We start from the raw sequence: 16,906 nt of genomic DNA on the forward strand, positions 1-16,906 counted from the left end.
CTATACCCAGTAAAACTTTCCATCACCATAAATGGAGAAAATAAGATATTCCATGATAAAGTCAAATTTATACAATATCTATCTACAAATACAGCCCTACAGAAAGTGCTAGAAGGAAATATCCAACATTCTGAGGTTAACCACACACATGAAAACACAGAAGGTAAATAATCTCACAGCAGCAAAACCAAAAGAAGGGAAACACAGACGCAGATGCACACACAGACACAGACACACACACCACCTCCACCACCACAACAAAACAACAACAACAAAATAACAGGAATTAAAAATCATTGTGCATTGATATCTCTCAATATCAATGGTCTCAATTCCCCAATAAAAAGACACAGATTTTGAAAAGTGGATACAAAAATAGGATCAATCCTTCTGCTGCATACAAGAAACACACCTCAACATTAAGGAATAGCCATTATCTCAGGGTAAGAGGCTGGCAAAAGATATTACAAGGTCTAGAGAGATTGCTCAGAGGTTAAGAGTATTGACTGCTCTACTAGAGGTCCTAAGTTCAACTGCCAGCAACCACATGGTGGCTCACAACCATCTGTAATGAGATCTGATGCCCTTTTCTGGAGTGCAGGCATACATGCAGACAGAACACTGTATACTTAATAATAATAGTAATAGTAATAATAATAATAATAATAATAATAATAATAAAAACCTTTAAAAAAGATGTTGCAAGAAAATAGAACTAAGAAGGAAGCTGGTTAGCCAGGCGTTGGTGGTGCACGCCTTTAATCCCAGCACTCGGGAGGCAGAGTCAGGCGGATCTCTGTGAGTTCGAGGCCAGCCTGGGCTACCAAGTGAGCTCCAGGAAAGGGGCAAAGCTACGCAGAGAAACCCTGTCTCGAAAAACCAAAAAAAAAAAACAAAACAAAAAAAAAAGAAAACAAAAAAAAAGAAGGAAGCTGGTGTAGCCATTTTAATATCTAGCAAAATAGATTTCAAACCAAAATTAATCAAAAAGAGATGAAAAAGGACACTACATAATGCCAAAGGAAAAATCAACCACGAAGACATTTCAATTCTTAACAACTATGTCCTGAGCACAAGGACACACACTCTACTACAGTATAAATTACACATTGACCCTCACACACTTATAGTGGGAGACTTCAATACCCCACTCTCATCAATGGACAGGTCATCCACACAAAAACTAAACAGAGAAATGCTAGAGCTAACTGAAATTATTATAAATCAAAAGAACCTAACAGAAATTTACAGACTATTCTACCCAAACAAAAGAATATACTTTCTCAGCACCTAACAGAACTTTCTCCAAAACTGACCACATACTCAGACAGAAAACAAATCTCAACAGATACAAGAACAATTGAAACAATCCCTGCACCCTATCAGACCATCATGAATTAAAAATGGATATCAACAACAGAAACAACAGAAAGCTCATAAACTCATGGAAACTGAATGACTACTGGGTCAAGACAGAGAAAAAGAAATAAATTAGACTCCATAGAATTAAAAGAAGATGAATACACAATATAACCAAATTTATGGGAAACAATGAAGGTGGTGTTAAGAAGAAAGTTCATAGCACTAAGTACCTACATTAAAAAAAAAAGTTAGCCAGGCAGTGGTGGCACACACCTTTAATCCCAGCACTCAGGAAGTAGAGGCAGGCAGATCTCTGTGAGTTTGAGGCCAGCCTGAGTGAGTTCCATTGAGAACTACAGAGTGAGTTCCAGGACAGGCTCCAAAGCTACACATAGAAACCCTGTCTTGAACAACAAACGAACAAACAAACAAAAAATTGGAGAGATCTCGTACTAGCAACTTAACAGCACACCTGAAAGCTCTAGAACAAAAAGAAGTAAGCACACTCAAGAGGAGTAGATGGCAAGAAATGATCAAATTTAGGGCTAAAATCAATAAAATAGAAACAAAGAGAATAGTACAAAGAATCAATGAAACAAATAGTTACTTTTTTTTTACAAAATCAAGATAGACAAATCCTTATCAAAACTAACTTAAAGATGGAGACAAAATATCCAAATTAATAAAATGAGAAACAAAAAGAAGATATAACAATAGATACCAAGGAAATCTAGACAACCACAAGGTCATACTTTAGAAATCTCAAAGAAATAGACAAATCTCTTGATAGATATCCCTTGCCAAAGTGAAAGCAAGATCAAATAAACAATTTAAATAGACCTATAACCCCTAGTGAAATAGAAGCAGTCATTAAAAGTCTCCCAACCAAAAAAAGGCCCAGGGCCACACAGTTTTAGCTCAGAATTATACCAGACTTTCAAAGAAGAGTTAACACCAATACTCCTCAAACTATTCCACAAAATAGAAACACAAGTAACACTGTCCAAATCGAATCGAAGATACAGACATAAATCCACACACTTATGGAAATTCAAATTTGACAAAGAAGGCAAATGGTACAATTGGAAAAAAGAAAGCATCTTCAACAAATGGTGCTGGTCTAACTGGATGTCAGCAAGTAGAAGAACGCAAGTAGATCCATATCTATCATCCTGCACAAAATTCAAGTCCAGGTTGATTGAAGACCTCAACATAAATGAAGATACACTGAACCTGACAGACGAGAAAGAACACATTGGCACAAGACACAACTTCCTGAACAGACAACCAATAGCACAGACACTAAGATCAACAAGTGAGTTCCAGGAAAGGCGCAAAGCTACATAGAGAAACCCTGTCTCGAAAAACGAAAAAAAAAAAAAAAAAAAAAAAAAAAAAACAAAAAAAAAAAACAAATAGTAAATGGGAACTCATGAAGCTGAAAGTTTTCTGTAAGGCAGAGTACACCATCGATATAGTACAAAACAATAGCCTACAGAAAGGGCAAAGATCTTCACCTACCTCACATTTGACAGAGGGCTGATTTCCAAAATAGGACGCTAGCACATTTGAAGGCAAAAAGATGGAACTAGAAAAAAATCATCCTGAGTGAGGTAACCCAGACTGAGAAAGACAAATATGGTATGTACTCACTCATAGCTGGATATTAGAGGTAAAATAAAGGATAACTGCTATAATCCATAGACCCAGAAAAGCAAAGTGATGGGGGAATGTCTTTCTGTATGCTGCAAATATGTGTTGCTCTGATTGGTTGATAAATAAAGCTGTTTGGCCTATGGCAAGGCAGCTTAGAAGTAGGTGGGAAATTCAAAGAGAGAGACAGGAAGAAGGCAGGGAGAGATGCTAGCAAGCTGCCCAAGGAGCAACATGTAACAGGACGCAGGTAAAGCCAGGGAACATGTGGCGATACATAGATTAATAGTTATGGGGTAATTTAAGACATAAGAGCTAGCTAGCAAAAAGCTTGAGCCATGGCCATGCAGTTGTAATTAATATAAGCCTCTGTGTTTTCACTTGGGGGATGCGAGTGGGAGAGATTTGTCCCGACTGCTGGAGGGCCGGGGCACAGGAAATCTTCCAACTACAGCAAGGTAAGAATGAAGGTTCATGGGGTGGGGGTGGGGGGGGACAGGATGCCCATATCTCCCAAGGAAGAGGAAATAGAAGAAATTTCACAAGTGGACTGAGGGTGGGTAAGGATGGGAACATAAGCAATTGGGGTGGGGCAGACAGAGGGGGAGAGTACTGAAAGAGACTATTGGAAAGAGGGGGAATTTCAGAGTCAGTTAAAAAATCTGGTACAAGGGAATTTCCCAGGAATCTATAAGGATGACTCCAGCAAAGACCCTAGCAATAGCAAATATGTAGCCTTAAACAGATTGGTGCCTAGCTCAATTGCCATAAAAAAGGCTTCATCCAGCAACTGATCGAAACAAAAGCAGACCCACAGCCAGACATTAAGCAGATGTTGGAAGATATTTGATCACACTGTGAACCCAAAATTTGCATTTGCCTTAATTAAATATACTTAACCTTGGTTCAGGAGGCTTCATTAGCAACTAGTTGACAGAAAGTAATCATAGAGCATCAGATGGCATCTGGAGAGACACAGGAAGTAGTAGGGTGGGGTTTGGAGTGATGCAGGTTTTTCTGGTTTGGCAAAGCAGCAACACAGGCCTTTCAGAGATGTCAGCAAGGGGAGAGGGTTAGCTAGCTGCTTTTTAGCCTCTCTAAGCTAGCAGGTTTTCACCCCAGCCTTTGAATCTTGAGTCTTATTCATAAATAGAATGAGAGAGATTTAGTTAAAGATATCTTTAACAGCAGCAACAGGGCCAGTGCCTGTGGGAAGAAAGTTCCCACCAGGCTATGGCCTGAGCAGCTAGGCCACTGCTAGAGAAGCAGGCCCATAACTGCGGAGTTGGAATTGCTGGCTAAAATAACAGTAGATTAAGGCACAGCCAATGTGTCGAAGATAAAACAACAGGGAGAGTTCGGGAAATCCTACAGAAAAGGGGGAGAATGGATTGTAGCAGCCAGAGGGGTTAAGGATACCACAAGAAGACTCACAGAATCAACTAACCTGGGCTCGTAGAGGCTCAAAGAGAGAGAACCAACAAACAGGGAGCCTGCATAGGGTTGACCTATGCATTCTACATATATGTTACAGTTGTGTAGGCTGGTCCTAATGTGGGACTCATAAGAGTGGGAACAGGGCTGTCTCCGATCTACTGGCTTTGGGAGCCTACTCATATTGGGTTGCCTTGCCCAGCCTTTATATATGGGGAGGTGCTTAGCCTTACTGCAACTTGATATGTCATGTTTTTTTGATACTCATAGGAGACCTGCCCTTTCCTATATGAAATGGTGGAGGAGTGGATTGTGGGGTAGGGACAGAGGTGGGGTAGGAGGGGGGAACTCGGAGGAGAGGAAAGAGGAGAATCTGTGGCTGGGATATAAAAGTAAATAAATAAATTTATTTATTAAAAAACTTAAAGTATTTAATGAAAGAAACTGAAGATGATATTAGAAGATAGAAAGATCTCCCATGCTCATAGATTGGATTAACATAGTAAAAATGGTCATCCTACCAAAACCAATCAACAGAATCACTGCAATCCTCATCAAAATCCCAACACAATTCTTTATAGAACTTTAAAGGAGGATTCTCAACATCATAATGAAAAACATAAAACCTAGGATAGTTAAAACAATCCTGAACTATAAAAGAACTGCTGGAGGTATCCATGATTTCAAGTTGCACTACAGAGCAATACTAATAAACAACTATATGGTATTGCCATAAAAACAGACATATTGATCAAAAGAATTGAAGTCCCAGACAAAAATTCACACATCTATGGACACCTGATTTTTGATAAAGAAGCCATAAATATACACCAGGAAAAAAAATCAACTTAAATAAGTTGTGCTGATCAAACTTGATGTCTGCATATAGAAGAAGGTAAATATATCCATATTTATCACCCTGCACAAAACTCATGTCCACATGGATTAAGGACCACAATATAAAGCCAAATGCACTGAATCTGACAGCCAAGGAAGTGGGGAATAGCCTTGAAAACATTGGCATAGGAAAAGACATTCTGAATGTAATACCTATAGCATAGGCTCTAAGATAAACAAATACATAGGACCCCATGAAGTGGAAAAGATTTATAAGGCAAAGGACACCATCAGTAGGACAAAATAGCAGTCTACAGAATGAGAATTTTTTTTTTTTACCAATTCCACATTTGATAGAGGTCTAATATGCAAAATATATAAAGGACTCAAGAAACTAGATATTAAAAAAACAAATAATCCAATTAAAAATGGGTACATATCTGTACAGAGAATTCTCAATAGAGGAACCTCAGATGGTTGAGAAACCCTTAAAGAATTATGTTCAACATCCTTATCCATCATGAAAATACAAATCAAAATGACTTATGACTGTCAGAATGACTAAGATCAATAACACAAGTGGCAGCTCATGCTGGCAATGATGTGGAGCATATTAAACTTGTGATCCTCTTGCTCCAGCATCCTAAAAAGCTGAGGTTACAGTTCTGAGTCCATAGGAGTGAAGAACAATATAGAGAATTGGTGTGGAATATTTAACTATGTAAAGATGTGTTATATTTGTTTATGCTGTGGAATATTACTACAACTATGTGAAGATGTGTCATACTTGTTGATGATGCCCTTGTTTAATTACTTAAAGATGTGTTACATTTGTTTCACCTTACCTGCCTAAGGCACCTGATTGGTCTGACAAAAAGCTCAAGGGCCAATAGCTAGGCAGGAGAGAGATCGGCAGGACTGGTAGCCAGAGAAAAAATAAGTAGGAGGAGGGAGCTAGGCTTGAGAGAAGAGAGAAAGGCAAAGGAGGGAGAAAGGGAGGGACACACTTGGGACCAGAAGCCAGGCAGCCACCAGCCAGACAGACACAAGAAGCAGGAGAGTAGGACATACAGAAAGAAAGAAGGGTAAAAAGATCAAGGCAAAATGTAGATAACAAGAAACAGCTTAAAATAAGAGATAAAATAAGGCCAAGCATTCATAACTAATAATAAGTCTCCATGTCATGATTTGGGAGCCATTTGCTGGCCCAAAAATAAAGAGCCTGCTCCCGAGAATATTATATGAGGTATGAGATGTTTATACTTTGTAGCCAGTATGAGGGATTCAATATAATAGTAACATAAATACTTCCAAGACAGTTAATTTTAAAATTGAAGCTCTCAAGTATTACATACAATGTAATACTTATATAAAGATAGTTTTGTTGGGCAGTGGTGGCTCATGCCTTTAATCCCAGCACTTGTGAGGCAGAGGCAGGCAGATCTCTGTGAGTTCAAGGCCAACTTGGTCTACAGAGTGAGTTCCAGGACAGGCTCCAAACCTACACAGAGAAACCCTGTCTTGAAACAAACAAACAAGATAGATTTTATATGTGTCTATTCATACAAATATAAAAATGGATATCAGAAATTTTGGACAGTAGGGGTGGCCTTGTTGATGAGTAGATATGGAGACCCAAAGTGAGATCAATGGGACATTTTTACCTTAGTAGCTTGCTTTAAAGCTGATCAAGTAATATACAATTATGCATTGGTTTTGCAATTAAAACTAATTTAAAAATTTTAAAAGGAGATTTGATAAACCAAAATCAAAAAATTTATAATTTCAACTTCATTACAATCATAAAGTTATCATTTAAGTTGGGCATAATTGACTAATCCCTGCATTTGGGAGGCAAAGACAGGAGGATATCTGTGAGTTTGAGAACAGTCTGGTCTACATAAACAGTTCCAGGGCACCCAGGGCTTCATAGTGAGAGACTGTGTCTTGAAAACACACACACATACACACAAATAACAAATTTTTTTAATGTCATCTCTTTCCCATATGGAAAGAAATATCACTATTCACTATTAACTAACCTTAGAAAATTTATCCTCAAATTTAATCATTGGATCACAAAAAAATCATTGTACATCTTAACATGAAATATAATTAAGACTGAATAGATGTGAAAAGAAGGTCTAAGATTATCTTGCCCTTCACAGTTGAAATTCACCTAAGAAAGGATTTTACCAAGAAAACCCTCCAGTAAGAAGCGTGATGTGATAAATTCTGTCACAGTGGGAAATTCTTTGATCCTTTAACAAATTTGTTAGGAAAGTAAGTGAGAATTATACTGATCTCCTGAGATGATTTGTTTTGTGATGCAAGGAAATGTACCTTCCCTCTTCAACAGTCTTCTTCAAGGACCATGTGCAAGCTTAATTTTGTCAAGCTACTGATGTTCTTTAGATGGCTACCAGTCAACTCTCAAGCAGACGCTGAGAAAATGGAGTGTGTGATTGATTTCTGAGGTTAATACTGACCTCAGACTCCAACAGCTTGATAAATTAAAACTAACACCTGCTTTCTGAGTGCAAGCTAAAAGAAGATATCAACTTGGGGATGCTTCTTGTCATGTTGGAGTGCCACTTTAGCAGTCCTAATGAGTTTTTTTTGTTTTTTAATTATCAGGTTTTTGGCATCAATACAGAAGTATATTCTACCCAGGAAAAAAAGTAAAAAAAAAAAAAACAACTAAATCAAACTGCTTATTATTCACAGACATACATAAATAGCAACAGTAAAGAAATTAAAATACCTTGTATTCTTCTTTAGCAGAGAACATTCAGATTGTTACAGCCTTTGACCCTTCACTTGCCCACAAAATGTCCCAAGTTACTCCTTAGAATACACAATCAATATTTTTTTCTAGCAATTTCCCAAACAGCAAAGTTTGGGGAAATCTTACTACCATAAATTTCTCAACATTATTTTCAAAATGAAAGTGCCAATGGTATGTATCAGAGCATTCGGGCCATGTTGTCACCAGAGAGAGTTTGATTTCTTCTTATGGCACTAGGGCTCTAAGAAGATAACCCCTAAGGTATCAGAAATTATGCTCCAAATAATTAATATTATTGACTTCTTTGTCTTCATGAAAAAAAAACTAATTTAAAAAAAATTTCACTAAATATTCTAGGGCTGAACATAATTATGATTCCTAGAATTTAAACATTCCCCTTAAGATTTTCTAGTGAGAAACTGTAACATCATAAAAATCTTAAAGATGCTTCATACTTAGAGTGAATGACACAGAACGTGTTTAAGAACAAACATCTGGCAATATTATCTGCTGGGACACATTCGGCATTTATTGGGCCCCCATTCAACAAAACAAAACAAAGCAAAGAAAAACAAAACAAAAAGTTTGGAATACACAGGAGTCTAAGAATTAACTACATATTTTTTGTCTTTCCAGATTAAAATCCCTGAGTTATCACAGCACTGAGGATGAGGTTAACCAGACACTGCAATTAATTATAACAGCAACAATAAGAAAACATGGAAGAATCACTCATGTTTATTTAGTGCCTCCACTTTCTTTTGTCTGCATTACTTCATAAACTATATGAATAAATATTAAATATCATTCCATTTAATAACAGTACCCTTCAGAATGTCCATAGAAATTTCTTATTCTTCCTAAATGGCCAGAGAGACTGTTGTTTTCTGCTATGACGCTAACCTGAATTACTAAGGCATGATGTGGAAACAACATTTGAGTTTTTATAATTCTAAAAGATTGGAACTTTTCAAAAAAAATCCCCATAGTATTTGCAACCAATACACCTTACACATTATACAATCTTATTTGGAGAAGTAAGAGATGGTATCATCATCACAAAAACCCATTCATCATGCTGCTCTGCAGACTCAAGAGGAAGAGTTTCTTCAGAGTAAAACTCGCATCCCACCGGATTATAGTCCAGCTCACTAGCAGATAGCTAAAATAATTTAATGTTTTTTGAATATTTATCACAATGTATTATCACAAAACATCTGCCACTTACGATTTTGAGTCATCCCATAACACACAATAGGGATTCAACGTGCCCTGAAAATAAACAGAGAATAAAATATACCATGAGGATACATATAAAAATTGTTGAATTATGTGAAATACAAAATGAAAGATGGCTTTATAATCCTATAGTGAAAGACATATTAAAGATATTCCACAAAAGGGTTTCCCACCCTGTAAAATTTTACATTTTCTTTCTCATAGTTTTGTGACTCATTTTGTAAAATTCTAGCAAAATAATATCTTGATTCCAACTATAATTAGTATTTAGTTTGTTGAAAAGGAAAACCATATACTGTAGATCCATGTTATGCTTATTTCTATGTCACACTCATTTCTCTGATTATAATTGCTCAATTACATCCTCTCTGAAGACCAAGGTGTTTACAACATTTATGCTAGAGTGACATGCCCTGCATTACACATGTACACACACCACCACCATGTCATCTTCTCATTGGCTTTTCCTAGAAAACAGGAGATTGTGCTGAAAGTCCATTTCCAGGGTCGTATAACAAACAGAACTTTAATCAACAGGTCATATTTCAGTGAGGTCATATGTAATGAAACTCTAAGAAAAGGAGGTGCTAGATTTTATGCATTTGAGTAATGATGTATTAATTACCCACCATGGCCTTTAGGTTAATATGATGGGTTTTCTACACTGAGTTAGTTCAAGTAGTTTGTTTTGAAGAGTTCTGATATTGACAAATGATTTCTTTCTGTTAGTCTATTCAAATAGCCCCCACCCCTTGCAACTAACTCAATTCTTTCTGTAAAATATTTGCGTACCTAAAAAAGTCTATCATGCTTCCTAAGAGATTTTCCTTATCCATTAAATACATCCTGTGTGTTTCACGTTCTCCTATTCTTCATGATGCACACTCTGGAGACACATCTTAAAAGTCCATTTAGGAAAATCATTCACTTGTGTCCAATCTGTGCAGAGCAAAGTGGTACTATTTCCTCTCCAACTTAGACAACAAATTTATAAAAATGTAAACCAGAAATTATATCAGCTAGCTTGAAATGTCTTCCTGCACTGGAGTGGTATTTACTGACACTGCTTCTTACACACAGAGGTCTATTGGGAAACTTCAAATTCTGACTTGAGTATCCCACACACTCACTATTGTTTCTAAGCTTTGAATCACCACAGGGGTAAGATACAAACATGACTATATCCTCATCCCACCAAGTCAATGGTAAAAATAGTGGACAGGCCAACACAGTTTAAAAGGTACAGTGCTGATATGGGTTACTGTGTTTCTTTTCCATGTACACTTCTTCCCTAGGAAACAAGCAAGGATAACCCAGTCTTTAGGGTCCCAAATCTGTAATTACAGGACTGAAAGGAGCATCCTGAATGTCTCAGAAGTGATCATTGTGGGACGAGTGTTATTTTCTGGGTCAACTTTTGAATTTTATTAGAAATAAAAATCAGTCTCATTAAAGTTTATGCAATCCACTTAACCTCATTTATTACCCATTTTAAAAATAACTCTAATACTTATGATATCACAATTTTACTCCCAAATTAAGATATTCAAAGCATCTTATTACCAAACAATCAAACCCAAATACTATGGTTTTAAGCTCTATGTATTATATCATATATATCTTTCCTTTCCTGAAAAAAATGGCCATAGTCCTATAAAAGGTAAATAAGAAACATACTGTACGGAATGTTTATATAACAAGCAGAGAGATGCATATATCACAAGTCTGATATTCCTGAGGACAATACACAGTCTGTGCTAGCCAGAACAGGTTTTCTGGAAGGCATAGATCCCCATCAGGTTTTTAAGGGAAAAGTGTATCTCCTATTCATGACGGGGGAATGAAATTGTGTCCCACATTGATTTTTGTCTCCTCTCTTTATCAGATCTTATCTGGTTTTTCTTGGATTCATGAATTTTGTAATTTTTCTGATATAAACTAAATAGCTACAATATCATGTAGTTTTGTTGTATTTATCTAATGTTTTATTCACAGCAGCTCATTATCCATGGTTTATCACAATAGATGAGGGGACTTGGAATTGTACATTTCATGGATATTAAAACCAAGTGTAGGTAAGAAATCTGCGTTTAGACATCTATAAGTTAAGTTAAACCTTTCCTTTTTCCCCCTTTTTTTTGAGACAGAGTTTCTCCATGTTGTTTTAGTGCCTGTCCTGGATCTCGCTCTGTAGATCAGGCTGGCCTCGAACTCACAGAGATATGCCTGCCTCTGCCTCCCGAGTGCTGGGATTAAAGGTGTGCACCACCATCGCCCAAATTTAAACTTTTCTATAGACACAAGACACTTACATGCTTGATTTTTTAAAAAATGTTATATACACGAGTGGTGTGTCTGGATGTATGTTTGTGCACCACATGTGTGTCTGAGGCCTGCGAAGGCCAGAGATAGGCATGCGATCCTCTGGAACTGGAGTTCTTGCCAACAATTTTGAGCCACCATTTGGGTTCTGGGACTAGAACCTATGTCCTTTGGGAAAGCAACCAGTGATTTTAAGTGCTAAGCCATCTCTCCAGCATCAGTGCTTGGTATTTTTAAGTTATTTAAATTCATTGAAAGTTGAAACAAGGGAAAAATAATATTAGAAAGCAAATCAACCTAACCTTAAAGCATTGCATATCCCTTTTCTTTTAGTGCCCAAACTTTAGATAAAGCTGTCAAGACTTCTAGTCTTCCTCCACATCTATTTCTTTTCTTTTTTCTTTTTCAAGACACGGTTTCTCTGTGTAGTTTTGGTGCCTGTCCTGGATTTCGCTCTGTAGACCAGGCTGGCCTCGAACTCACAGAGATCAGCCTGGCTCTGCCTCCTCCACATCTCTTTCTACACTCAGTTTATCCTCGAGTTTCCCCACCTCTTTACCTCTTAGACTCTATTTCATGCTTCTCTCACTTCCTGTGCTTAGGATACCAACCAATGAGAATTACTACTGGTGTGAAATGTACCATCCTACCTGACATGCACATAATAGGCAAATGCTTCTCCAGATAGGTCATGTAGTGCAGTTACCACTGTGTAGACTTAGGCCCTATCACCCATAATTGAGCATTTGAAGTCTTGGAAGTACACAGAACAGCAAATATAGTTATCTTAATACTTAGATGGACCCAGGTACATAAGGAATATGAGAGCAAGTATGAAGTAAGAGCAATGGCAAATGAACTCTTAAAAACAACAAAGTAACCCCCCAAACCAGCTGAATGGTTCTGCTAAGAAACTACTTGTAAATATTTGTTATACTTTTCAGATACTTCTGTCAAAGTGACTGTGTTACAAGATCTGTCCTGAGGAATTTATGGGAATCAATAATGGAATGACGAGCCTTACAGAAAGCAGGAAGAAAATGTGAGGAGAGGAACAAGCAGAATGTAAGCAAGCTGGGAAAGAACCCACACAAGCTGGCTTTAAATTCATTAACTAACGAAAGTTGTCAGGTACCCGGGACAGATGGGCTAAGGACTAATTTGCCAATCTGTCTATATAATTGACACTTAAATGCATTGAAACTGCATACACTTGAGAAAGTTTAGAAAATATACACTGTTATTGTCAAAATTTTTTTTATCAAAACAAACAAATAATTTGCCTCTGAAGGCTCTGTTCAAAACAGTACAATTCAAATCAATTTTCAAACTCTTGGTTATACACTTTTAAGCATTGTCAAGAAGCACATGGCGGAAATTTCCTATTTATAAGGCAAGACAGAAAACTGGGGAAAGTACAGGGTGTTGGGAATGGAAAGCAGTTTCTCACTTTGGAGTCCGGTTGAAGCCTCTGGGCCCCTGAGAGTCAAGAACTCCAGCACAATTAAACCTTGCCTAAGGCCTTTTCCTTTTTCCCAGCTGTAAAACTGAGATGTACCAGAAATCTCACCAGAAGCCTCCTTTACAGAAAAGACAGATTCTAAACTCCTCTGTCAGCCCAGTGACTCATGGTGTAGGTATGGAGGATCCTTTAGGAACCCATTCCACAATGAAATCCAACAGTTTCCTGAAAACTTTTTAGACACCCAGCACTAGGACATTTGAATGGTTCTTCTCCACCGAGAAGCCCACACTCACATATGGGTCTTGTTCTTTCCCTGACAGTCTTTCTCCTAAACTCCTTCCCTAAAATCCATGTCAAAAATGTCTTTAGAGATGGCTCAGCTGTTAGAGAAATTACTACTCCTGTGGACAGGAGTTTGACTCTCAGCATTCACATCAGAAAGTTCCAAACTATTGTAATTACTGAACATCCAAAGCTCCCTTCCGGCCGCTGTGGGCACTTGTACACATCACACACACACACACACACACACACACACACACACACACACACACACACACACACAGACACTAAAAAAACAAACAAAAACAAAAACAAAAAACAAAAAACAGGAAAATAAGTCTTTAAAAAGTTTTTTAATAAACTGAGACTCTTCTTTTGAGTACCCACACCCATGCTTTCATGTGTGTTTTATTCCTTCTCTATCCACCTTTATTTCTATTTTTATTGACCCTCAACTCTCCCTTACACAGGAAAAGAAATTCTTTTCTGACTGTGACACTGAACCTATTTTACACATATGAAGTCCCTAACGATTTAGGGGATGCTTCAGCTGATGGGGGTGATAGGGTGGAGCTGTGTCTCAACCCCTGCTTTCCTGACAAGTACTACGGATATTCTACACTCTAACTTAAAGTGGCTTCACTGTTTTCTTTTCTATTTCTCTCTGTTTCAATGCCAACCCAAATGTGTATTTACTTAACAGTGGGACATACGGTCAGCATGCTCAATGTGTTTCATTTGGGTGATTCTTTCTTTTCATTTTCTGGGTACAGAGGACTTGACATCCTCTTATACTGTGAAATGGTTCTACAGTGGTCCTCATATTTGGATTCTTTTCCTCTAATAGAATATGTTAAGTACATCTAACTCTTGGGGAAAACGAGTGCAGAGAAAGGGGTCAGTGAAGCCTCATACAAAGCCTACAAAATTAGCTTGTGAAAAAAAGAAAGAAATCTGTTTGCAAAAAGAACAGCTGGAACCTTACTCATGCCCCTCATGCCAAGCACCAAGGCTGGCTGTAACTGGTTGGAAATACTGGCTCAGATGTAGAGGCATTCTAGAGTGTCTGAAGGTACCCTGCAACTCACTGTATGTAGCTTTCAGTAAAAGCTAAAACAGAGGTTTAATTTTTAGATATCAATAAGGCATGCGATCACAAAGTTGCATGTAGAACTGCATGGAAATGATCTGAAAGCCCACACTGAAAAAACTGTACTGTGACATAAAGTGCCCATGCCTACCCAAGAACCCAAGTAAAGATGGAAATAATTGACTCCAAAAATTTGTTCTCTGATCTCCACACCTGTGCTATGGTGTGCCCCACCAAAATAATAAATTTTTAAATTATTTTTAAAAGAAATAAAATGGTTACATTTTATATTTGGAATCTACTCATCTAGCAATTTGATGATGTAGAGTTTATTGCTATTTACTATAGTCACAATTCTGTGCAATAGATCACTGAAATTTATTTTTCCTGTCTGAATGAAACTTTTTGGGGTGATAGATGTGGTAATTAGCATGATTTAATCATTTTATATGGTTTACATGTATCAATTCATCACTTTGTAACCATAAAGATATATCATTATTTTTGTCAATTAAAAATAAAACGTAAAAAGGAAAATAAGTATTGGCAGGTAGCTAGACAGAAAATTAGCAGGGTTGTAGGCCATCTAGGATGATCTAACCTTACAATCAGCATTGGACCCCTTCTCTCATTTTCCTGATAACACACCAATTTATGAATGAGGAAGTATCATAATTGCTTATCTTAGAATTCTGCCAGGGGCAAAGCAGAAAGAAGCATCCAAATGCTCATCTAAAGACTGAAAATGCTATTTTAAAGGGTGGAGATACTAGGGCTTTGTTGGGTCGAATAAAGGTCTCAAGGGAAAACTATCTCATCCTGGTAAACCATGGTTATCATACAAATTTAAATTTTCTTTAAGTTTTAAAATCCATCTAAGCAGGCAGTAGTGGCACAGCTTTTAATTCCAGCACTGGGAAGGCAGAGACAGTTCTATCTCTGAGTCCGAGGCCAGCCTGGTCTACACAGGGAGTTAGAAGGACAGCCAGGGCTACACAGGAAAACCCTGTCTTGGAAAACAAAACAAACAAAATCTATGTTGTACAAACTTTGGTCCAAAGAATGAGATATGACTCATCTCCTGGCCCTGATGGATACATGACATTCGAAACAGTTCACAAAATTATAAGATTACAATTAACTGTCAGGGGACTACCCTTCCAGAGAGCTGATTCGGCGGAAGATGTGTCAAAAAGTAGTAACTGTCTCCTTGTAAAGTATGGACTTCTACACACCAGAGAGTCCTTCCTCAGGGCCATTGCCTGCACATCATCACTGCCATGAGGAAGCCTTCCGAGTTCTCCTTGAAAAGTATTACTTCTTTCACTTTTTATGGCTCCCTTGTTTGGATACTAGCCAAAGCCCGAACCTGAGTGCCCTGGTCCTCATGAGTCTCTTTCCCTCACTAAAAGTTCCTCAACCGCCTGTAAGTGCTTGCAGATTTATCTGTAACTCAAATGCCTGACTTTCTCCCTTCCTCCTGTCCATTTCCCTTCTGTATTCCAGGCAGATTCTGACATTTACAGTCTTCCTGCACTGTGCGCTGTTGTTCTCCACAACCACAATACAATTGAATTAGAACTTCTTTTTGAATGAGAATTATTTACTTGTTTTAATTTTTAATTATTTTTTTCTTAATCTGTGAGACTAAGAACCAGCAAATAGAGGTCGGTGTTCCCCAGGAACGAGCTGACTGGTCCATTTTCATCCAGACTTCTAAAGGCTTGCAGATGTAAGTTGTACATGTCATAGGAAATTGCCTATCAGAAATGTCTCAACTCTTGCACCTTTCATAGCCCTCTCGAATCAAAACAGCCTTTGCCTGTGGGAACAATGCAAGTAAACAGTTGTGGACATAAATAGCCAAAGCCACAAAGAAGGGGCCCAATGGAGGACAGTGACTTCATCTTAACTACTTTAACATTTCCAGTCCTCTGAGTCAGATGTTCCAGAATGCTTCTTTCTGTCACATAGTCTGGTGTCGTGAACACTGAGTTCTTCAGTGTGGATGAGGGACTACTCAACTGATACTGGATAATCTTTTCTTCATTTTCTAAATTTAAAATAAGTTCTTAAAAAAATAACATGGTAGAGAACATACTTAGGTATAAGAAGCTATGTCCAATCTTCATTCCAGAACAAGGAATACATTAAACAGACACACATACACAATATACACATATACAAATCTCACGCATACACACACATAGGCTAGATGGGGCTGCGTTGAGTTTCACCAGGAGGAATCATGCCTGGTGCCATAAAACTAGCCAGCTACCTGTAGCTGGAGAGGTCAAAGAACTCAAGAGTAAAACATACTACCATTACTTTGTTAAACCAGTATAATTCCTAACTTCATTCTAAATCCTTATAGTCACAGAGAAATGCAGGTCTCACCCCTCATCAAAGAAGCTTCTTTTTGTACCACAGAAGA

General features: G+C 37.7%; 1 protein-coding gene across 4 annotated transcripts in view; it reads right to left on the reverse strand.

Moving 5' to 3' along the window:
* Adgrb3 (adhesion G protein-coupled receptor B3) overlaps positions 1-16,906 on the reverse strand; it is a 732,632-nt gene that overhangs the window by 308,437 nt on the left and 407,289 nt on the right. For all 4 annotated transcript variants that reach the window (XM_076557962.1, XM_042265766.2, XM_076557963.1 and 1 more), the window contains one exon: positions 9,303-9,346. In XM_076557962.1, coding sequence (XP_076414077.1) covers positions 9,303-9,346 — 44 coding nt within the window. The remainder of the gene's footprint in view (positions 1-9,302; positions 9,347-16,906) is intronic.

This window comes from Peromyscus maniculatus, chromosome 21 (genome assembly GCF_049852395.1).
Source record: "Peromyscus maniculatus bairdii isolate BWxNUB_F1_BW_parent chromosome 21, HU_Pman_BW_mat_3.1, whole genome shotgun sequence".
Classification (NCBI taxonomy): domain Eukaryota; kingdom Metazoa; phylum Chordata; class Mammalia; order Rodentia; family Cricetidae; genus Peromyscus; species Peromyscus maniculatus.